At 34.0% G+C, this 25,292-nt stretch overlaps 1 protein-coding gene across 5 annotated transcripts in view; it reads right to left on the bottom strand.

Moving 5' to 3' along the window:
• EMB2773 (PHD finger family protein) overlaps window positions 1-12,926 on the bottom strand; it is a 60,219-nt gene extending 47,293 nt beyond the window's left edge. For 3 of the 5 annotated variants that reach the window (XR_016043097.1, XR_016043098.1, XM_020663504.2), the window contains exons 1-3: window positions 12,241-12,926; window positions 7,520-7,629; window positions 6,473-6,603 (exon numbers count right to left, since the gene is read on the bottom strand). Coding sequence is in view for 2 of the 5 variants with exons in the window: in XM_020663504.2 (XP_020519163.1) it covers window positions 6,473-6,603; window positions 7,520-7,629; window positions 12,241-12,488 (489 nt within the window). In the remaining 3 variants the exon portion in view is untranslated. Of the gene's footprint in view, window positions 1-6,472; window positions 6,612-7,519; window positions 7,630-12,240 lie in introns of all 5 variants that reach the window. The other 2 variants (XM_088850036.1, XM_020663506.2) reach the window with 2 other exon arrangements.
• Between the last annotated feature and the right edge of the window lie 12,366 nt (window positions 12,927-25,292).

Genomic DNA, 25,292 nt, shown 5'->3' with positions numbered 1-25,292 from the left:
TGCGATATCTAAACAAAGAAGTATAGTAAATGAAACAAAAGCCACTTTTGAGAAACAGCCAACATAAGTGGCAAAGGATAAATCAGTGTCTTAAGGGAACATTCACTGTAAATTTCATTCAGAAGCACTTCATTAACTTGAGAAATTTGAGCAGGAGCCGCACATGCTACTGTAACTACTGCTCATATTCAGTAAATTTTTTATTCTACGACACAACTATGAACTCCTTATCGAACCAAACAATCTAAATCTTTGATTCTAAGTAGGGTTGGCAATGGACCCGGACCCGGACCAGACCTGGGACCCGATGTCCGGACCCGACACGGGTTTGGGTATGGGTCCAAGAATTGGACCCAGTGGGTCGGGTCCGGGTCCAGATATTGGACCCGAATAGTGTTATCATATAAATATTATTTAATATATAATATTTTAATAACATTTAATTAATATATAAATAATATAACTACATATTTTTAGTTATAATATTTAAATAATACATGTATATGTTTAACATAACATTTATATATATTTAACATAACATTTAAATATATTTGTATTTAACATTACATTTAAATATATTTAAATATATATTTTTAAAAAAAATTGGGTCGGGTCCGGCCCCGTTGCCACTCCTATTTCTAAGGTACAACTACGAAACCCTTATCGAACCGAGTAGGAGCCTCAAATGCTACTGTAACTACTACTGATATTCAGCAAATGTTAGATTCTAAGGCACAACTACAAACTCCTTATCAAACCAAACACCCCCTCTGATTCTAAGGCACAACTATGAACTCCTTGTAGAACCAAACAATCTATATGTTTGATTATAAGGCACAACTATGAACTCCTTATTAAACCAAACACCCTTCCTCCCTCCCTTCCTCCCGGACTCCTTATTGAACAAAACACCCTCCCTCCCTAACTTCCTCCCGAACACCTTATTGAACCAAACACCCTCCCTGAACTCCTTATCAAACACCATCCCTCCCATCCCCTCGAACTCCTTATCAAACACCCTCCCTCCCCCCACCCCCCAACTCCTTTTCAAACACCCTCCCTCCCTCCCTCCGCCCCCCCACCCCAACTCCTTTTCAAACACCCTCCCTGCTCCCCGAACTCCTTATCAAACACCCTCCCTGCCCCCCGAACTCCTTATCAAACACCCTCCCTCCCCCCCGAACTCCTTTTCAAACACCCTCCCTCCCTCCCCCCCTATCGAGCCAAACACCCTCCTTCTCTCTCCCATACGTCCCTCCCTCCCTCCCTCCTCCCACATAAAAGTAACCTAAACAAACACAATTAAAATTCAAAATTGAATAATGCTACTATCATATTTGGCTACTAGGTTGCAAATTGGCAACTTTCTTGGATCTACTCACCATAGTACTTTAGAAGGCAGAAGGAATGACCAAACCCCCAGGGCAGGGCACCTAGGTGGGCGCCTAGGGGGGCCCTTGGTGCCCAGCTTAGGCCCAGGGCCTCAGCCCACCTCAAGGCAGCACCTAGGCATCAAGCCAGACCCCCTTTTAATACTTGGCTGGCCAATCCATGATGAATAAGAGAATATTCCGAATCTTTAGTTGATAGGGTTCTCTCTATTCCAGTAACCCATTCAGCACAAAAGAAAAGATTGCCATATTTAGCCAAGCGTTCTGGCAGTTATTAAGGTGTTGCCAGAAAGACTCTTCAATATAGGACTCATAGTTCGTAGACACAGCAGGTCTTAAAAGACCAAACCATGCAAACTTGATCTGATACCAAATAGAGCCAGAATTCAGTTATGAACTTGCTTTTTAGATGACACGGGGTCAGATTCAATAGAACTAGAGAGTCCATCTCAATCCAGATACTTGGTAGGGTCACTTATTTCAGGTTTACAAGGGAGAAATCTCTCTCTCCCTCATTGAAGGTTATTCCTATATACTCTATATCCTAGAAAATATTTTGTCAGACCCGAGTTATTACTTTCTATACTTATGAAACTTTTACTTTCTATATAAACGGGGGCACACCTATCTCTATTCATTTTTCCAAAATTCAAATTAATGTTATTAAATTCACAGCACTTCAGCCAAATGGACCAAGTATTGGCTTCAGCCCCTAAAGAGAAGTGCAGCAAATCACTGCCTAGCAATTTGAACTTATCAGTATTTTCAACAATACCCTCAATCTATTCAAACATTCATAAAAATAGCCCTACAATATTTATAATTTCAGAAATATACACCAATAATACTCAATATTTTGGGAAAATATACCTTATATATTGAAATATTTAAAAAAATGCCTAGTTATACATTTTTTCATTTTTTTTTTTTCAAAGATAAACCGGAAGACCTCCCTTGATCTGCCAAAGAGCCCAAGCGCTAAAATTTGATTCAAATCACTTTCTTCCATAATAACCATCAATTACTTGGCTACTTCTCAAGAGATCACCTTTTTATATGTCTGTGTGTGGGTTTGATCAATGAACTATGAAGGAAATCACCTTTATGAATCATTGAAGATTAATCTGGATATACTCAGCCAATAATTGCACGCAGACACGCAAATGCACACACACACACATGCATTCTCAATGAATAATATAGAAGATCACCTTTATTAGTTCATTGAAGATTAACAGGGATATACTCAATCAATAATTGGAAGTCACCACTAGGTTACTCACCATTACTCATCATTCCTCAACAATTACTCCCCAGTCCATGATGGTTCCACAATAACTACATGTTCTATGTTAATGTATATTTTTGTAAAAACTGAGTGCTTAAAATTTTGCAAGCAATTCTTAGGTAACAAGGACAAGTATTCAAATTTAAATGAATGGAGATATTAAAAATATGTATGTTAGAAAACTAATACAAAATAAATCCCTGATACTTCAAATAATTGTCAACTTCTTTTCTAAACCAAATCTACTTAAAATGGTATTCTATATTTAAAAATAGATGCCCCTGTAATTTCCAGTAAAATGCAAAACTTTTGAATCAGAAAAATCTTTCTATAGAATCATAATAGCAGGAGAGAGTTTAAGGAAAAAAATATATGTTATAAAAAAGAAAAAAAAAACTTAAATTTAAATTTAATATTACTATAACCTTGCCCAAAGAAGCCTTCCCTGATCCTTAGAATATTTCCAGATAACCCCTAAATCTTAGTTAATGTAGTAGATAAGAGCACTTCTAGTTGCTCAAATTGTTTCTAAAGGCTTAAAAAGTTCGCACAAGTTTGGCATTGTAAGATGAGAAGTGAGCAAAAAGGGTGATTTCAGTGATTCCTCGTGAGATGATTCCCAAAGAAATCTAATTGCAACCTTCTAGATAAGGGCGTGTTTTGGTGGAACTTTTGGGTAGTTGGAGATCCAAGTTCCACCAAACGGACTCCCACATCAGTTGCATGCTTGTGGAAGCCACATCTTTTGATGCCGTTTTATAGAACGCCCCTTCAGCACTAAATCAGGAAGGGGTGGCTCCATGCTTTCACAAACAAACACACCCTAAACGAAACCATGAGGAATAGCCATTCCTGGCCAATTACCGTTACTATGCCTCTCCTCTTTCCAGTCCATGAGAATCTCTCTCTCTCTCTCTCTCTCTCTCTCTCTCTCTCTCTATATATATATATATATATATATATATATATATATATGCCTCTCCTCTTTCCAATCCAGAAGAACCAGCCCCTCTCTCTCTCTCTCTCTCACACACACACACACACAAAAAACACGTACATACACACACATTAAAGCTTCAATTTTAACAAAAGTTCATGCAAAGGAGTTATGATGTTTACTAATTAGATTATGTCTGACTTTTTCTATTTTAGCATATAAATCTATACATTGGAAAACCCTGTTGTCACTTCATCACCAACTGCCCCAGTGGCTGAAGTATTCGCTTCGATCAGAGAATAATCTCAGGTACGCATCTCTGTGACTTATACGCCCCAACCCCACTCTCTTCTACCATTTCCATTCTCATTAATCGCCCTATCAAAACTCTATCACAGTTGCAGTGCTCCTGCACACCCATTCACCTCTTCTACTTCTCTCTCTATCTCTAGTTCCAATCTTCTTTCCACTATATTCACTGTAGCTCCTCTACAATTTCCAAGCTGGTTCCAATCTCTCACTTCACTTAACCCACTACAGCTGCACTCCTTATACTCCCTCTCTCATCCTTTCTCTTTTCATCCTCCACCCATCCACACTCTACTCCAAGATTTGGGAATAGAAAATCTAGGGAGGGTCACATACTCCCTTTCTCATCTCTCTTTTCATCCTCCACCCATCTACACACAACTCTAATAGATGGGTTAGTCAATCTAGTGAGGGGCATTACATTATGGACAGTTGACGTACCTTGGACATTGCCATCATCTACAATGGCACCTCCTAATACAACCACCTTGGGTATCTCATTCTCATACCTATCCTTGTTTACTCTACATCAATTTCTCTATAGAACTATGATTTTCAATGATTACTACTGTGGGGTGCACTGCTCTCTATGCTATCGAGGACTTTCATCAGTTCTTTCACCAGAAATCATAGTCAACAGGTTCTATACCATCTTGCCGTGACCTGAAGCTCTCACCAGTTCTTCCATTTGGCTGCTGAGGTCCAAACCTCACTACAGTTAGCCCAGAGAGGTCTTACATTCATCACGGTCAGCTGCCACTACTGGAGGCCCTTGTCTCTAACCATATGGCACTCTGTTTCTCGATACGAGATTGCATATTTTATACATATGTAGGGCTCTGCCCATTTTTCTTCTTTAGGTCTTTCTTTTCTCTTTTTCTTCTTCTCTTCTTCTCTCCCCCTATTTCTAACATCTCTTCTACATTCGTTGGGCTCAGCACATTTTCCTTCTTTAGGTTTTTTCTATCTTTCTTCTTTGCTTCTATCTCTCTATCTCTAAACTCTTGTTGTCTGAGCACCCAACCTGTGGGATTGCCTTCTCTAGGATTAGAATAATTGTAATTTACTTATTTTAATGCAGTTAACCTTTCTCTCAAAAAAAAAAAAAAAATGAGATGTATACGTATCAGTGTTCGAAATCTCAGCTCAAGCTTGGAACTCGGCCAATGCCTCTACTGAGTTACTCGGGCGAGTCTAAGTGGACTCTCCGAAGTCCTGCCTGAGTCCACAAAGGACTAAGGAAAAATAGAAAAAGGGAAAAACATAAATAACTGAAAAATTAATAGAATCGAGATATATTTAGGCCTCAAGTTCCATTTCATCAACTATCAACCATCTATTTTGAATAAATCAATAATAATCAAAATCAAGTTTTAAGAACTCACCCGAGTCTTGATCTGCAAAATCCATTGAATCTAGTATTTTTTCAAGAATCTAAGGCTTCTAATATGTAGGATCTAGTGAAAAATGTAGCTTGGGTTGAAGTCTTGGAAATTCTCAGGCCATTTACATGGAAATTTTATCAGATCATTGTAAAGAAGTCATATTTTGCTCTTAGATCTGCCTTGATAATTTTGTGTAATGAATGAAATTTTTCACGACATACAAATATGTTTTGAGTTTGATAAAAAATATAATAAGAAAAATCTAAATTTGCGTAAGACTGGAATCATTTCTGAGCCTCAAGAATCAGGCCACATCATGTGCTGACTTTCCATTAGATCTGACCAAAACAGGACTGATTAGGATTTGAAAGATTTAATAAGACCTTTATTAAATTATTTTGCATGGTGGATTCCATAGAAGCATAGGCTAGGCCTCTTCAACAGCAAGGGACTTGTTTAGATCCATTTCCAGCCTACTGGTGGTAGACTGGACCCTCTAAACATGATAAGATGGTTTAGTATGCATTTCCTAGGCCATAAAAGACAGAAAATGCTAAGAGAACTTTCCTGCTGCTCAAAGGCGATCTCATTCCAAATGCTCATAAGAGTAGAAAATGACATGGTGGGTCTAATAGAGGGAATGCTCTCCAAAAATCCAAAGGGATTTCATGTGGGATTTATCTCTTCCTTTCCTAGTGATCTATTGTGCCATTGTGAAATCATGAAGAGGCCAAGAGTGTTATTCATCAAAATAGAAAAAGATGCACATCAAGAATGAAGGCAAAACCCAATCACTGAGGTCATTGACATTGGTCTGAAATTTATTAGTACACATGCTAAAAATTGGCAATCGACTGTTTATAGTGTTGCAACAATTATGTAGAGAACACATCGCATAAATTATAGTTAATAAAATCATGATGCTCTCATGAACTTCCTGCACAAATGCATGGAGCGGAAACCAAATACCCTTCAACAAGGGTAATTTTTTTCCATTATCAAATAGGTTTTTAAGAAAAGTAAAACATGAAGATATAACATCCATGAATTACATGACTGAAAATTTTGCCTAAATTAACCTACGACTCCAATTATTCAGAGAAACAGGACAACTGAGAACAAAACATCAAGCATAAAGTAACGTCAAACAGGAATTGCATACATTAATAAGCCCATCTGAGTGGTGCTGAGGCCCTTTTGAAAATCTTTCTTCCAGGACAGCAGTTTTAACCTTTTCCTCCAAGGTTTGCCCTTCAGATGGCAAGTTATGATGAGTCTGCTTCTTAATGAAACCTGAGGAACTTAAACAGCACCATTCTTAATCAGAAATAAACACTGAATTAGAGAGATCTGAGGAAACAAAAAAAGAAGAAAGGAAATGTCGATGGACTTCCTAGCTAGCATACTAGTATATTTCTACTAAATAGAAACAGGTTACCTGAATCAAATACATCATGCAAACTATCTCAGTCAGAGAGTAAATATTAGTTTCAATAGAACTTTTATGACACATACAATGAATAAACAAGGACATATAACATAATAGTCATGGATCCTCGGTACCTATCTCTAATTTTTGACAACCAAGAATACCTTTTCCAAAATACTAAGTGGCATCTTTATACTTTTAATTACTTTACATGCCTTTATAGCAATATATAAGGCCAAACTTTTGAAATAAGTCAAACACAAGGGTAAGATAGTCATATTCGGCGCTGAAAGGTGATTTACATGAAAGGATGGAGCTTTTAAGGCATTTGAGAAATAGCCTTTTGCTAATTTACCCCAAAAGTAATTATAGAACACAGATGAGCTGCTCAATGCAAATGCCTTTCCATTAAGCAGAATCAATAGCCAAAGGGGAGTGATGTCGAATAGTTTCTTGTTCTGGAAAAATCACGTACCTTTATACTTTCATTTGCCTATGCATGCCTCCGATTAATTAGAATTACCCATAAACAAGCCAGAAGACTATATACCCATGAATATCGAAGTGTTCCCAAGTAAGTATACTAGTGGTTATCTTTCATGAATAATTAAATGGAGATAAAATCAACCTCGATGCCCAACAAGGACTAACAGACGACAAGGAGAAAAGAAAGAGCAAAGGAGTAAAGAAAGAAGAAAACCACCATATAATTACCAAAGATCAAATATTTATTTTTTTATAAGTTACCCAGGAAAGAGTTGTTTTTCAAAATAAAATTACCTGGACAGGAGCAACTGAAAGCTTCAGGATCATAGTGAAGAACTTCAGAAATTAGGGTCCCAGGTTCCCCAGTGAGACTAGAAATAGAATTGGAATCATCTCTGAGAGATCTGCAAGCATAGATCAATTTAAGGCACAAGCTTGTGTAGCAAGTTAGAAACATGGCACACTTATTTTTTCAATTGTAGTAACATGACACACATTATCCTTTCAATTTAGAAAAACGCGGCCAAGAAAATAGCCAGGCCCAGATACTATGTACTCCATCAATCTGTCATCAGCGCACAGCTCGAAAGGCACATTTAACAGTTGTTCCTCGCATGTTTTAACATATTTCAACCAGTACAACATCATTACCTGTGATGTTTTTAGTCAGCAAAAATGGAGATTACACTACAGTAAGGCCTTGAATCAACAAATGGCTCCAATAATAGGAAATTTGATAACCATGTTTCATGTACCTCTCAAAATTCCCTTACTTTCATTGGAAAAAAAGAAAGAACAAAAAGGAAAAAAGAAAAACAACAGTACCCAGATCTAGTCAAAGTAAAAAAATATTGAGCAATGATTACAGAAGTGTCTTTTTTTTTCTTCTTCTTTTTCTTTAAGTTTCAAAAAATCTCTTCAACTTGAAATCGTACCTCATCCAGCTATTCAACTCGATTCTCCGTGGACACTTATATTGTCATAGTACTCATGTGTTTCAAGTTATTTCTAATCAGTATTCCACGATAGGACCAGAATAGATTAGATCAGTGTTTCAGACTCAGGCACGTCAACCCGGACTCGCCTGGGTAACTCAAACTTGGCAGGATACAGCCTATGTCCCCCCAAAACTTGGGTTATATATAAGTCATTTACAATTAATTATAAAGGATTTGTAATTAATTTAATCTTTGACTAAATCAATTATAATTGACTCAAAATTAGATTTCTATGTCCTTTTACAGTTTTATGATGTTTTTTGTTTTTCTAATTTTTCTAAGAAGATAACGATTTTTAATCAGTTTTCCTTTTTTCCTTTTTAAACAAATTATCTTGTCATTTATATACTCTTTGTTTTTCCCTTTTCTATGATTTTTTAATATTTTTTTGGATTTTTGGATTTTTGGCTTTTTGGCCAACTCAATGCGAACTTGGTTAAGTTGACTCGGACTCCCCCGAGTAACTCGAGCAGACCAAGGCCTGAATTCTAAAAAACGAGCCAAGTTTAAAACATTGGTTGAAATAGGTAGTCAAGTTTTTTGAAGAAAGCATACTATTTCTCTCTCCCGATTAACCACAAAGTAATAGTTGTATATTTTGTTCAGTAAGGCTCTAACAAATTCTCATCATAATTAAAATAGCGGGCAAAATATTTTTGTTTTTTTTGAGAACTCAGGCATAATATTTTTCCCTCATTGGTTAGACGATGAGGGTGAGTTTGGAGCACTGACAAATTACAAGTTCTCGGAACATAGCTATCGTTTTTCATCAGCTGCAGTTCTAAATATGTAGTTGTCTGATAACAATAACTTGGGCCTTTGTGCATATAACCTAACCAGCTAACCAAGAGAGATTAGATAAAAACAAATTTTTAATACTAATCTAAATAAAACCTTAATAAATATTTATGTTTCTTATTTAATTTCAAAGTTCATTTATATTTCCATGTTTATTGAAACTCACATAATTAATCTTTACTTGAACTTTTATGCTTACTTTTATTTATTAGATTCCACCGTTTTCTAATTTCTTTCTAACATTGATACCTATTTTTTTGAACAAAGTTATCTAGTTATTATGATTCAAATATCTATTTTCTTAGAAATTCCTTTTTAACAACTGAAATGGAATTTCTTTCTTAAATTTTTAAATTTTTATTTTCTTATATTACTTCCCTTGTTCCTATTTCTACTCTAGTTCATCTTTAAAAAAAGGTGGGACAAGTTTTAGGGGGAGAGAGGCATGAATTAAATTCTCCTTGGTCAATTATGATTAGAGAGAGCAGCCTATCAAAGAGCCTATCCTAAAAAGGCTTATCTACAAGAGTTATAAATAGAGAATTTAGGGAGTTTGGACTTGTTAATTTGAACACCATGTGTGTGTGTGTATGCATGTATGTATATGTATGGGTGTATTCTAATTTTGGACCAACCATTCTGCCAAGATCTTAGAACCTTAAGTCCTTAAGTCAGGGAGCCTGTCTAAGGTTTTTAAGTGGAAGTACTTTTACTATTTTGCCCTTTCTCTCCCTCCCCTGTTAAACCATGCCCCGTTGTCTTTCTTGGCCTTTGCCAGCAAAACCAGTGCAACAAAGAGAAAAGCATAGAGGCTAACGATAAGAGGCCAATATTCTTGATCCCAAATAGAGCATCGTCACCGCATGTAGTCATAAAAACAACATCACTATAACACCTAGCCCAAAACCACGAGATTGGACTTTTCTTTTTTTAGAGAGGGATCATGGTTCTCCTTGTTACAACAATGTTGGGTAAAGTACAGGGTTAAGAAAAAGAAAATCAAAATTTCTACATGAACTCATATAAGTAGTTAATGTTCAATCTCACGAAAATGTCTCTTATTTATCCTTAAATTGTATTTATAGGCTAGCGGAGCTCTCCACACCCACTTATCAAAACTTTGTTTCCAAGGTGATTGCCTTCGTCTAACTCCTGAGACTCAATCAATTTGACAATATACAAGCCCTCCAAAAACCTGACCAAATACCAAATGCCTCATCGTCATACAAACCCACCATGATTTTCCCCATTGGCTTCCCAATAGTTAATTATAATAAACTTTCTTGGTGACCCTCACTTGCAATTCTAGAGTCTTCAACTATACAAACAGAGAAAACTAATGTCACTCTCCTTTGTGCGGAAGAAGGGTGACATAGAAGGAGCTTTGAGTCAGATTATGAGAGGGTTGAGGAGAAATTGCTCACTAGTAAGAATTTCCTAAATTTCAGGAAATAAAAATAGTGAGAGATTGGATTTGTTCGATTTGTAAGTTAGTTTTGCATGAAAGATAGATGGAACGCAATTTTGGGGGATGAAAGAGACTCTTTAGTGGAAACCTTGAGGATGAAATGAGTGTAGTGTCTTGAGTGCACATCCTAAAAAAAAGTGTGGGAGATAAAGAGGAAGGATGAAGAATCACAAAGGAAGGGAGTAGGAGAGCGTGAAAGGATAAAAAGGTACTCTAATACACTGTAACAATGTGTATTTAAAATATATTGGATTGGATCATCCTGCCTGTATATTAATATTATATATAGAAATGCCATTTCAGTAGGGTATATATGTACCTGGAGGGAATCAATCCATAATTACAATATAACTTGATCAACAAACATTACAAAATGAGAATAACACATGTTTTTACAACATGTTAACCTCAGTACTTTTCCGTACATTACTCAAGACTTCTTTGGCTCTGCGTTGTTTAAGTTTCCATCATTCCCAAATGTATTGTTTAAGACATCTACTTATACATTTTACAAGAAGAAATGAAATTTCATTAACCATAAAAAAAAAAAAAAATGTTTCCCATAATGTTCAAGTATGTACAAAATAATCATGAGTGTAACAGGTAGAAGGCAACCTTTTCCAATAATGTGATCAGAAGTTCTTATGTATTTTAATGTTCTCTACTGACCTAGTGCAGATGAAGACGGTTCCAGACAAAATCAAAACAAACATAACAAGTTCTCAATGCAAAAGCCCGAAGGCAAGAATTCAAAACTTTAAATAAAACATCAATGATATAACTGTAATAAATGTTCTCAAAAGATAAAATATTCTCTAATCAAAGCCAAAACTAAACTTCATATCCCAAATGCATTCTTAAAGCTAAATTTTTCACCAATTTCATGGCAAACTTGGGCTTTTTTCATTACCATTGAGCACAATTCTAGGTTTTCTACAGATCATGAATAAAACCACTAACATTCAAAATCACTCAGTTAAATTTTCAAAATAGATCATCATCATTATCATCATCATCATCTAAGTATTATCTCAACTATTTGGGGTCACCTACAGGAATCATGTTCCATCATGCCACTCTGTCAAGGGCTATAACCTCATTCAGACCATAAGTCACCATATCTCTTCTATTACTTCCATCCATGTTCTTTTGGGCCTTTTCTTTGCCCTTTTAAAACCTTTGACATGAACCAAATCCTCCCTCCTAACTGTTGTTGTTGTCAACATTGCATATGGCCAAACCACCTAAGTCATCTTTGTTGTCAGGTCAAACCACCTAAGTCATCTTTCCATCATCTGATGGCCTACTGGAGCCTCCCCTAAGTTCCATCAGATATACTCATGCTTCCATCCATACCGTCAAAATATATTGTGATAATAAATTTATTAAAGACTAATGAAGATAATAACAGCACCCCTTAGGCTTCAACTTGCTCGTAGACATATTGGCTTGGACAAGGGAGGTCAAGAGTTCAAACCTTTGAAGTATGTACCCAAAATCCCCAACAAGCAGACTTAGCCTTTTTAAAATGAATAAAATAATAGTACAAATAATGCTACAACAGATAAAAAGGGTATAGTAAGCACTATTACTGCTACTACTGATGATGACGGACCAGCCAAAAAGTGGATATTGACAATGGTGAAAATGATACCGTTCCTGATACTAGTAGTAGAAATTACAGTTAAATTTTTGTTACTATTACTATTATCAAATCTTTCGTATCTAAAAAAATGCTATGGAGCACTTACAGGTAACTAACATCAGTGTCTTTGAGGAGAGCTGCAATCCTACTAGCTTGTGCAAGTATCTCAGGACGATCAATGAATTGAAAGTTTTGATTGTCGAAGAGTGAGAGATCTGAGCTGAGAGCTCCGCAAAAAACTGGAAGTCTGGGCAAGGGCAAGCAAGGAGCAATCTCTGTATATGGAGTGCTGGATAATCTATAGGCCTTTTCGTGGCTGCAATCATTGCGTTTTTCATGACTTGAGCTCATCATGAAAAACAAAAACTAATCACCAGAAAATTACACTGTCAATGCCCACATTAGGACTCATCTCTTCTGAACTACACCATTAATGGATAGACATAGTGGTTTTCACCTGAATTTCTCAGATAAATGGCCCGAATCAATGCTCATAGGCTCGAAAAATACATGAAGGACTATAATTAAGATCAGAACCGGTAAATCACACAGTAATCAATGGAGCTAGAATGAAGTCACTGAAAACTCGAGAAGAACAGTGACACAAACTGTAATGGATGAATTAGGCCAAAGAAAACGCAATTAAGGGAAAAAATAGGACTAAAGCCTATTGAATAGCCTGATGAAGGCTTGTAAAAATCCAAGAATTCTAAGTTGCAGAGAAATGGCGGGTAAAAGAGGAGAGAGAAAATTTAGGTCAATACCTTTACTTGCATTTCAGGCAAATGCGGAATGCGTTCGCGGGCGCTGGGATATAGTGGTGGGAAAATTACTATTGTACCCTTATTATTTATCCGATTGTCTTAAAGACCCCCAGTAGGGAGCAGTTTTTTTGGGGGGAAAATATTTAGTTTAAATTATGTGAAAAAAACTCATGAATTTGAGCCATCCGATTTATTCATAACCATCCGATTAACTGAAAATTAGGACAACGTCTTTAAAGGCATCGAATTCATATACTAAGAGCTCGTTTGGTTCCCGGGAAATAAGTTTTTGGGAGACCTATTTCCATACAAACGGCTGGTAAATGTTGTTTGGATGCCCTCTTAGGGTAGAATTCACATTTTTAATTGGAGACCGATTTTTACGTTTTAAAATGTTTTTTCTTTTTTTTTTGGTGGAAATATCAATTCTACCGAAGTAGGTGGAATTAACATTTTTGGGAGATCGAAAGAGAGCCGCAAGACCTAAAAACTTGAAATAAGGGGTGGTAATAGGGGGGTGGTCCGGCCCAACCCTAAAAACTAGGGTCTGGGTGTGGCATGAGGGTCAAGCAACCATGGCCCTAGGGTAAGGCTTGGGCGAGCCAAGGCCATGGCTAACCCAATTTGGCCATCTTTTTTTTTATTTTGTTCATAGTTTTTCATTTTATTAATCATGCCCTTGATGTGCCTAGAGTCGAGCTTGGGCCAGGACCTTTTTGGCCCAGTCAGGGCCGAGCTGAGCCTGAGTCGACTTTTTGGGAACTACGGTTGAGCTAGGTCCACGCCTGGCCCTACCCTTTGGGGACTACGGTTGACCCAATTTAAGTCTAATCCAATAGATAAAAAGTAAAAGAAAAATACAATTGTTTTTCAAAAATAGGACTTGAATATAAAATAAAAATAAAAATGACTAATTAAAAATTAAATTTCTCAATATAATTTAAATGTATCTGGTATAACTACACCACAAACCCGTTTTTTCTCCGAGATTGAGACTCTAAAAAGCTCTAAAACATTCAAATAAATAGTCCTTCAGGAAAATTTGATTTGGAGCTCGTGATATGCTCCATAACTGTTCCATTTATTGAAATGGACGTTTAAGATCAGATTTTAAAGCAGCAGCATAAATGGTGCACATTTAGGGTCCAAAAGATTGCATTTTGGGTAAAGGAAAATACTATGTTTGGTTAACCACTTTGGAATTATGGTGAACTTTTGGAAAACTATCTTTGATTTAAGTTGAGATATTGAAAATTAGGAGATCTGAAAATTAGCCACTTTCAACCCATTTACTAAAGTTTCCATTAATGAGATAGAAATATTTGTTAAAGGAAAATTGTTCCATGAGGCTGTGGGAGCAACAGGCCACTAACTCTTCAACGTCCATCTTTAAGATGGACGTTGTGTAAAACGCACAGTGTCAATTCAACTATGGTGCTAAAACATACCCACAAAGAACACACATTTTAAAGATCAAAAAATAATTTTTTTTTCATATTTATGATCAACTCAGCTTAGATGGTGAATCTCTAAAATTTCGGAAGTAAAATCTATCTTTCAGGTGAATTTTAGTGGGGCCACACGAGTACATATGAGTCAGCTAACTCATAGAAACCCCATCCTTTGTTAAATGAATGAGATTTTGAAATCATAACTCATCTACAGCCGGTCAAGTGAAATAGACGTGTACCACATTAGAAGGAGAAGATTTGGATAAGGTGAGAGCATGTCTAAGTATTTCGATTCTTTTTTATTTTCTCTATATATCAAATAGAGCAAAATTTTGGGCTTTCATACTTTTCACCCTCAATAACCTATAAAAAATAAATTGGAAAAAGTATTATTATAAAAGGACACGGTTAGCATGCAACCAGCCCGCATATTGTAGAAATGCGGGCATGAAACAATTGTTCTTATCAAAATACAGTTGATAGCATATCTTATATATATATTGTATTGAGCTAAATTTTGGCTATCTATGCTTATATATATACACACACACATTGGATTGAGCTAAATTTTGGTCATCTATGCTTCTCCCCCTCAAGCACTTATAAAAAACATAAAAATTCTAAGAAAAAAAAATGTTGAAACACCTTTGAAACTCTACAATCACCTAAATTACTTTGGATCTCAACCATCAAATCTTGATTGGGCAGTCTAGAGCATGTCATAGTATTTCAATTTTAATTTTTTTTTGCTTTTGTATGGGTGGGGTCAAAAAATCTTGGTTTGATTTGATTGGACAGTCTAGAGCATGTCAAAGTATTTCAATTTAATTTTATTTTTTTTTGTGTGGGTGGGTCTAAAAATCTTGGTTTGATTTGATTGGATGATCTAGAGCATGTCAGAGTATTTTAATTTTAATTTTATTCTTTTTTTTGGCGGTGGGTCAAAAATCTTGGTTTCTACACATCTAAATGACCTACACTTACCAAAAAAATATTTTAAAGTTACCATTTTAAAAATAAAATGATTAATTTGCCCCTAAGACTTTGAGGGGTATTTTGGTTATTTTAGATTATATGAATTACTTTTTGATATTATTTGTTGAAAGCACATAATTAGGCGCACATACCCTCCAAATTTCATCTTGATATGAGTTAAAAAAGTTAAAAATATTTGAAGCTTTGTGCACATTTTCAAAGTGACAAAAAAAAATCCAAAAGAAATAGTATAAATTGTGCATCTTGTGACACATTATCTAGACCGACCATTTTCAATATTTTCATATGTGTAGATCTACTTGATTTTAACCATTTTTTAAGTTTAAAATTTTATAATTCGATATAAAAATAGATATTTAGATGATCCCAAAAATTTGGAGGTACGTCTTAATTGGATTGTTTAAGGTTGCAACCTTATAGAGACTACACCCAAATCCAAAAAGTGGGCAATCCATGTTTGATGTTGCTTTTATTTATTTGTTAGAAAAAAAAACAAGAGAGAGAAAAGCCAGGTAATATAGAGTACCCCAATCATCATAATAACTCTCCCTCTCACTATATTTGTAGGACCTTGACCCATATCTTTAAGAATTGGGCCTCAACAAATCACCCTAACATTATTTAGTAAGAGAGAGGATAGTTATGTAATAAGACATGAGTGGCTTTTAGGGATGGATCTTTTAGTTCAATTTTTTAATTTTAATTTTTTTGTTTTTAGATTTAGATTGATTTATATAGAGACTCTAATTTTTTTTTTTCTAAAATTCTAAATTTTTTATTTATAGGCAGAAGGTCGGTCATCTTGCCTTTTTTGTTATTGTTTTAAAAATTGCCCTTCACTCTGAAGACAGAATCCTCGGTCCAAATTTTATTTTTATTTTTCTAAAAAAGGTGGGTTGACCAACTTTCTTTGTAATTTTCATCTTTAAATGGAGCATTTCGTATTTTAGGAAACATTTTAGGGTTCGTGTGTAAATCACTCTTAGATTTAAGGTTTAAAAGATGGGAAATGTTTCTATACTTCCCCCATTCAGCTGTCCAATTTAGATAAACTAGATTCGACGCTTTATAGTATTTTATTTTTATTTTTTTTGTTTTTTTACGAATTTTATGAATATGAAATTTGGTATGTGCCATTTTCTCAATGGGGGCACACATAAAAAAAATATTAAAAAGAGTTTTTCAATAAAATGTGATGATCAAAATACACTTTAAACTTTTTAGGGGTATTATGATTATTTTATTTTATTGAGTATTTTTTGTATTTCTTACTACTATTAGTTTAAGAGAGATGTGGACACTCAAAATTTAGTGTTAAAATATTTTGTGAAAAAATGAAAAATAAAATAGTGTAGAGATGTTACATTGTGATTGGTACCTTCTTAGCAGTCTATTCAGAATGGACAATTGGATAAGGAGAAGTATATAAATTTTATACGGAAGAGAAAGCTTAAAAAGCTTGTCCTTAAAATATTAGACCAGTGCATGGGAATACCTTGCACATGTTACTTCTATATGGATGTTTACTCTCTATTTTCTTACATGTACGTTTTATCATCACATGGCATCATATTGTTTTGGAAAAAGTTTATATAAGGTTGCAATGTGGATGCATATCAAAAAATCATCGAAAAAGGTTGTTTTGAGTCTCAAAAACCATCTAATTGAGCATCTCGACATTGCATGATTATGAAAGAAAATAGGATTTTGAGTCCCAAAAATAGTGCATCTTACAATACATTATCTAGACTGTCCATTTTCAAAAATTTCATATGTTTATATATCTACTTGATTTTAACCATTTTTGGAGTTTAAAATATTATAATTAAATATAAAAATAAATTTTGAGATAATCCTAAGAATAATTTACATCAAAATTATATGTTATAATCAAAATTGAAGGTGCGTCTTAATTGGATTGTTTAAGGTTGCAACTTTATGGAAACCACACCCTATTGTTTTCACGTAATTCTTTGACTTTTGCAATGAAGAAAGTCGGTGCCTGCTCAACTTCATTTTGAGTTTTGTGGATTCTAGATTGGACTTTTGAGTTTTCCTTTTATAAGAAATATTGCATTTGAGAGTGCCTGATAATGGTGCTTTTTGATAGCTCACTGACTAAACTTAATAATTTAAAAATTATAAACTAAAACTCTTTAATGAGATTTTTTGAGAATATATAAATTAGAGAAAATAAGATTGTCTAAATAAATACAATGATAACTTGAAGAAAATGTAGAACTAAAATAAGAATTGTACATCATGTTTATTTGTTTAACTCTTTGGCTAATGATTTGTCAATTTATTTCTTAAATACGGGGAGAATAATGCGAGGGATTTCACTTTGTCCCTGTGGAAGTTTGTATACATTGTTGAGAAAGGTTTCTATGCTTTTTTTATTGTATAAAACTTTTATACTTTCTCTCCGTCCAACTGTCTATTTTAGATCAGGTCAGCGACTAACTACTTAATCTAGCTCTGACGCTTCAGTGTATTTTATTTTTAATTTTTTTACTAACTATATGAATATGGAATTTGGTACATATCATCACCTCAATGGGGCTCATGTAAATAAAATATTAAAAAAATATTTTTGATAAAATACAATGACCAAAATGCCTATGAAACTTTCAATGGTATTTTAGTCATTTTATTTTATTAGGAATATTTTTTTATATTTATTTTTTGAGTAATGATCCTATAAGACCCTCCCACACCCATGTGTGCAGGACCTCTAAGGATCACTATTAAATTTGGCACAAATCTAAAAAAAAATCAAGTCCCACACCCATGTGATAACTTTTCTTCAGACCTGTGCCAAATTTAATGGTAATTCTTTGGGGTCCTACACACATGAGTGTGGGAGGGTGTCATAGGATCATTACTCATATTTTTTATAGGTGCGAGTTCAATGGAGGATTGCACGCCCAAATTTTGGTGTCAAAATGTTTTGTATAAAGAAGAATTAAAAACAAAATAGTATAGTGGGTGGCATTGTGATTGTGGCCATCTAAGTCTTCCATTTAAAATGAATAGTTGGATAAGGGAAGTATAGAAGTTTTATATTGTAGGGGAACCATAGTTGGGTAATTGTATTACCTTTTCTCCTACTCATAAAGCATAGTTATGGGCTTTTTAATTTCATTAAATGGGTAGCTATATAATACTCTCTCTCAAGCTTCTAAATTGAAATGTAAGGTTTATTCTAGAATTGGATATAAAATTTGCTCTTCTACTTATTTTGAAAGTATTTTATTACTCTTCTCTCCAATCTTGAAAGCCTCGTTACGTTGTATTTTACAATTCTATGAATGTTTATCAACATAAAAACAAGTGTAGAAAAGAGTAAATCGAAACGGTTAACCAAACATAGGGCCGGAAGTGGTTCAACCGGCCTAACTGGATAAGTCCCAGGTGGTCAAAAAAGTGTTATAAAGTTCAAAAAAAGATCTAATAAAATATAAAAAATATATTTAAAGCATGATTAAACAAAGCATATCCAAATGAAGTTGAAAATTAATGAAAAAAATGGACTTAGACCATCGATTTGTGTCCAGAGGTATTTTTAAATTTTCTAAAAAAAATGGAATAAATTATAAATAGCCAAAACAATTTCCAATATTTTCCAAAATGATAAAACATTAAAAATTACATTACAAACAAAGTCCATTATTTTTTAGGATTTTATAAATAAGGATTTTATATGAAGATGAGGTTAGCATGCGGGGCAAGCCCACACATGTAGAAATGCGGGCCCCTTAAAAAATCTATTTTTGAGATGGATTTTTGGACTTAATTTTTAAGTATACGTAATCTCTATCATGGAGATCATGTATATGAAAACTAAATAATTTTTAAATACTAAAAATAATAATTGTATTAAGAAAACATTTAGACCGTTAGTTTTAGATAGACCACATATTCACATCCATCGTTAAGAGAGATGCCTTATAGTTCCGGACTGCATATGTAGAAATACGGTCTAGCTTGTATGAAACAATTTTTTTATATATAATATTTTTGAATTTTTTTAAAATACCCAATCGATTCATCAAAACTAGTCGAAACCGAAACCAGTCAGTAGATAGTTCCGATCAACTACTTATGTACTCCATAAAGACGTCGAGAACTATATGCTTTCCCATTCTATTTTACACTCAGGAACCTAAAGGTAATTGTTACGTGTGTATGGGTTGCAGTCTTAATATTCCTCCTCCGTGTGCGTTTTCCTTCCTAAAGTCAGAATAAATTAGTATTGTGGAGTACAAATAGATGAGATAGAAATATAAAACACGTATAGAGAGATATAGAAGAAAAATGTGATAATTGAAAGGGTAGAAAAGAGATATACCTAAACCAGATAAGAGAACAGAAGTTCAACATGGAAAACAAATGCGATGTGAAACTCAATAGCAGTTAGCTCATTGCATTTAGGGCATTCGAAACCCGAATTTCATATATGGGTATGATTTCAGATATGGGTATGGTTCCAAGATTTGAATTCGAATCTAAAATTTAGATGAAAATAGTAATTTGGATTGGATTTAAGTATAGGTGGACCCAATCTAGATCCGACCTTATGTTTAAAATTATATATATATATGTATATATATATATATGATTCTATGAGACCCTCCCACCTATGTGTGTAGGACCCAAAATGATCACCATTAAAATTGGTACATATCTCTAAAAAAGTTATTACATGGGTGTGTAAAACCCCAGATGAACACCATTAAATTTGGTACAGATCTCTAGAAAAGTTAATACATGAATGTGGGACTTGACTTTTCTAGAGATCTGTGTCAAATTTAATGGTAATCTTTTGAGATCCTATATACATGGGAGAGTTGGAAGAGCTATGGCCACCTCCCTCTTCGTTTGTTTTGAATTGACAAGGATTTGATTCATTCAGTTGCAAAAAGATTTCTAGGGAGAGAGAGTGCATTGTTCTATGGAGAGAAAATAAATTTGGTATTATTTTATTATATGCATTTAGTGAGACGTACCCCATCTACGACAGCAAGTTCGAGAAATTTTTTTTTGATGAAGCCCTATATGTTCTGACTGTCGACGTTCGCAGATTAATTTTGCGCTAAAGTAAACAAATTTCTTTTTATATTTTTTACTCTATTTTTCATTTTCTTTTTTTTTGGGTACACATGTAGAGGTGACAATGGGCCTAGACCCGACATGGATCCAGGTATGGGTCTAATATTTGGACTCGGTGGGTCGTGTCCAAGTCCAAAAAAAAGGCTAAAAAAGGCAAAGAAAAAAAAAGTTCACAGCAAGAGTGGGAATGGACTGGACGAGACCCGGGACCCGGCGGGATAGACTCAAGACCGGACGGGATAGACTCGGGACCTGATGGGTATGGGTCCAACTTTTGGACCCGACGGGTCAGGTCTGGGTCTAAAATCTAGACCCGAAAATACTATTTGGGTATGTGTCCGGTCTAGCTATACCCGGCCCATTGCCACCCCTATACACACGATCATCATCCTTATTATTTTGAAAATGGTCGACGTTTTTTTTTGGAAAAATCAAAATCAAACAATAAAAAATAAGATCATTATAAATAAAAATTTTAAAAATCAAATAATTTAAGCAGTTCCTTCATAACACTCTAACTTTCTATATTAAACAAAATCCTAAAAAACTTGACATCTTATTAACAACAAACATGTTTTTTTTTATAAATAATCTGAGCACCTTTTTCAAAAAATCCTAATCCTACGCCATTTTGTATGTATGGGTGTTTGATCAAATATTTCAAAGAATGTTTTCCACAATGTTGATTGATGGGGACTAAGATGTTTAATTAAGCTATTGATATCCTAAAGATATCAAAAAACAAGAGTTTAACTAGATTTCCCTCAAGTATTTATTTGTTGAATATCAAATTTCATTTCTATATATTCAACTTTTTATTTCATTGCAGCTTATATAAAAGGGATTATATATCTGTGAGTCAGTTTGTGCTTGAAATTTTGTATTGGGCACTTTGGGGGGTTTTGGGTTCCATCTTGGTGGGACTTGTTAGGATTTTGGGGTTCTTAGTAACTAATTAAGTTTTTTTTTTTTGGAAATTAGTTAGTTTTTATTCTTTGATAGAAGAATATTTATTGTATTTAACTGATTAAGTTTTTTATTTGGAAATTAGGTAGTTTGACGTAGAAGAATATTTCTTGTAGTTTGATTTTCGGGAGATGCATGAACTTTTTCATAAAAAGTTTGTGTTTGCTAGTTTATTTTGATAGAAAGGTGGCTTCTCATGATAATCAGTTAATTGAATGGTGGATATCTCCTAAATTTAATGGATATTGGCTATTTTTTTAGTCTTATTTTTCAAATGTGGATGATATTTGAATATTGTTTAATTTAGAGTTTCAACTGTATCATTTAAGATGGCTTGCAATGAGGTAATTTTTTTGCTCACTAATCTAGATTTCTTGTCATGGTGGTCCCTCTTTTGAATCTTGATAGTTGACTTTGAAATTTAATTGTCATGGTCTTGGTAATTTATGCCAATAAATGGAGCATTTAGAATTTTAGAAAAAAAAAATAGAGTCCATATTATAAATCAATCTAAATCTAAAAACAAAATAATAAAAATTAGAAAACTCAATTAAGAGATCCATCTCTAACAGCCAATCCTCTCTTACTACATAACTATCCTTCTCTTACTAAATAATGATAGGGTAGTTTGTTGAGGCCCAATTCTTAAAGATATGGATGAAGGCCCTACAAATATAGAGGGTAGTTTATATTACCTAGCTTTTCTCTCTAACAAAGAAATACGAGCAACATCTAAGTGAATGTCGTGCAAGAAACTAAACTGAGAAAGAGAGATTTTGGGAGAAATACGCCAAAACCCAAATGTATGTGATTCAAGAAACAAGAAAAATAGGTGGAAGAGAGTTGAGATTTTTTTTGTTTTTTGTTTACAAGAAAGAGAGTTGAGATTTTAGTGCCACTTTCCAGAGAGAAACAACAAATATATTCTAAAAAAATAAGAGCAATCAAAAAGGGAGATTTTTATGCCACTTTAGAGAGAGACAAACCAAATATATTCTCGAGAGAGCGAGAAAAGAGCAAAACTGATATTCACATTATTACTAGGTTGTTTTTTTAAAGGACATGGATTCTATGAGTTCATGTAGAAATAGGTCGCCTCTTAAACATCTATTTTTGAGACTGATTTTTTGACTTAATTTTTAAGGACATGTAATCTCTAACATGGAGATCATGAATATATAGTAAATAAATAAAATTTAAAATTTAAAAATAATAATTCTATTAATAAAACATTTGGACTATTAGTTTCAATTGTTTTTCGTTGGACCACTTATTTGCATCCATCTGTAAGATGGATGCTTTATACCTCGGGGACCGCAAATGTAGAAATGCCGGTCCCCGCTACATGAAACAATTTTCCTTTTTAAATATTCTTTCTAGTGTTTCACATTAATTCAAGGTTCATTTAACCCAAAAGACGAACAAGCAAATTATGAAGGATATTATTAATAATTTACTCTTTGTATTGCCACATATACCATAATAGTAAATTATTATGTATTTATAAATAAACTAGTCTAAACGCACGTGCTTTGGATGTGGATTAAATGAATTAATGATGAAAAGAAAATAAAAAATTGTTTAAATTGAAAATACAAAAAACCTCAAAAATTATAGATTTAGGTATTGCAATTACGAGATCTCACTTTCTAAGGTCATAAAAACAAAATTGACCGCACATGATTTTAGAAGCTAAAGCATATGATTACATACTTAATACTAGCAAAAGTAATATAAATCAAATTGTTTTAAAATAATTGATAACAAATTACTTGAATTAATATACCTCTTCAACCTCCTCTTTTTTCTCAACTTATTCAACAGGTAGTTATGTAAATTTAACTTTTATTTCGATCTAAAATTACGCTTAATAAGCTCCTATAGATACAAAATAAAAAAACAAGGTTTTGTTTTGATCTTACAAATTTTGTTATTTGCTAAAGCTACGCTTGATAGGCTCTAATAACAGATTAAAAGGAAAAGAAGAAAGAAGACTATTCACAATAAAATAGTGTTATCGAAAGCCCTATCATGTTAAAAGCACGAGATTCTAAGCTTCTTATTTAAGTCTTGTAATGTTCAAGGTGCTAATAATGAAATGTATGCAAAAGACATGGCTAGTTAGTCGGAGGTTGCTATTATAAGAAAATTATATCAATGTAAAAAATGTTGAAAATTTGCTTATTTAACTAAGGAGTGCATAGTCCATTCTCTCGTTGGTGTATACTATACACCTACTCTATCAAGCTGATGACCTATCTTCACAGGTTTTTTTTTTTCCAATATGGGATCCACCTAAGAATATCACTAGATGATTATTTTCAAAAGAGAAAATTCAAATTTTAGTGGTGGATCTTGAGAAACGATATCGGTGGCGTTCACCCCTCTGGGCTCTGCCACCCATAATAATGTTGAATTCAACGCCTTTAACCTTGGTTCCTCCCCAACTAAAAATTCAAATTGTTTTCCACTCTTGAAAGCGACTCAAAGATGTTAGTTCAAAAGAAATGCAATCCTTCGGAGTTAGCTTTAAGAAGGTATAGTGGAGTGGTATTAGTGGTGGGAATAGAAACCACAACGTGGTGATTAGGGTGTAGGTGTACTACCACCACGACCCCAGCCCCTTTCAAACTCTCCTAGTAATTTACAATGGAGATCCGTGTACACTTTCAAAGTGGTAAACAATGGAGATCTGTGTACACTTTCAAAGTGGTTAATGCAGTTGATGTCTGTCTTGCTAAGAAGGCAGCTAGCCTAGCTGAAGCTACAATATGGCGAACGAGGCCACCTAATTTATTAACTCCTTTGCTTCTACATGATATTACCAACGTTCCAAATGAAAGGGTTGTAAAATGATATGTATTGAAATGTTTTATATTTCAATAAAAACAAGGTAGGAACCCTCAATCCCCCTGATTCATCCAAATATTGTTTTTCTTTCAATTTTAGGTTTTCTATCACTTAGGTCTTACCTTCAAAAGAATTGGTCGGTCTTTGTTCAATACTGGGGCATTAATTTTTTCAATAGCATAGAAAGTGTGATTTAGAATTTCTTGTTCAGGTTAGTCTATGAGTTCAAGGGGTTACATTCCCAAAATATGAGGTCCCATAATTACTCCTAGGTCGAGGGAATAAATGGACGCTATGCTCTTGTGAGAGCATGAAATCATTTTGCTTAATCAAACGTCTTTTGATCCCAAAAAAGGCCAAATAACAACGAAAATTATTATAAAAATATTTTTTTAAAATGAAAACAAAAAACTTGTTATTAATATGGAATACAACAAAAACTTTACAAACCAAAAAAAGTGTGTATTTGATCAAGCACCCATCGTAATTATCAACAAGAATTAAAAACTGTTAAGTATCTTAGAAAATAGGAATCGATAGTAAGTACAAATGAACTTTATATAAGTTGCAATGAAGTAAAAGATGTGGATATATAGAAATGGAAGATTCATATATTATTCAATAAATAAATAATTGAGGAAAATCTATATAAAATCTTTTTGAGATTAACATTGAAGACATTAGTAGCTTTATAAAGCATGTTAGTCTCCATTGATCAGCATTATTTGTTCAAAATATTTGATCAAACACCCACCCATGTTTTTCATAGTAACATGTTTGTTGTTAATAAAAATGTCATGGGCATTCTTATAATTGTTAAGAAACGAAGACGAAGCACTTGTTTTTATTGTTTGTTTTATTTGCATGTGTGTACGAGAGAGATGTTTATCAAAAGTTGCACATTTATCGTCCTCCCATAGGAGTATATTGTGCATTTACTCCCATAAGAATTGAATCCATCAGAGATTTTGTGGAAAGTTCGCTTTGTGAGTAGGGGCCAAAACCATTGTCGAAGAATA

This window comes from Amborella trichopoda, chromosome 10, assembly GCF_054954075.1.
Source record: "Amborella trichopoda isolate Santa Cruz 75 chromosome 10, AtrichopodaSantaCruz75HAP2 v2.0, whole genome shotgun sequence".
Lineage (NCBI taxonomy): Eukaryota > Viridiplantae > Streptophyta > Magnoliopsida > Amborellales > Amborellaceae > Amborella > Amborella trichopoda.
The sequence above is the reverse complement of the archived record's forward strand: the minus strand, read 5'-3'. Positions and strand labels throughout refer to the sequence as shown.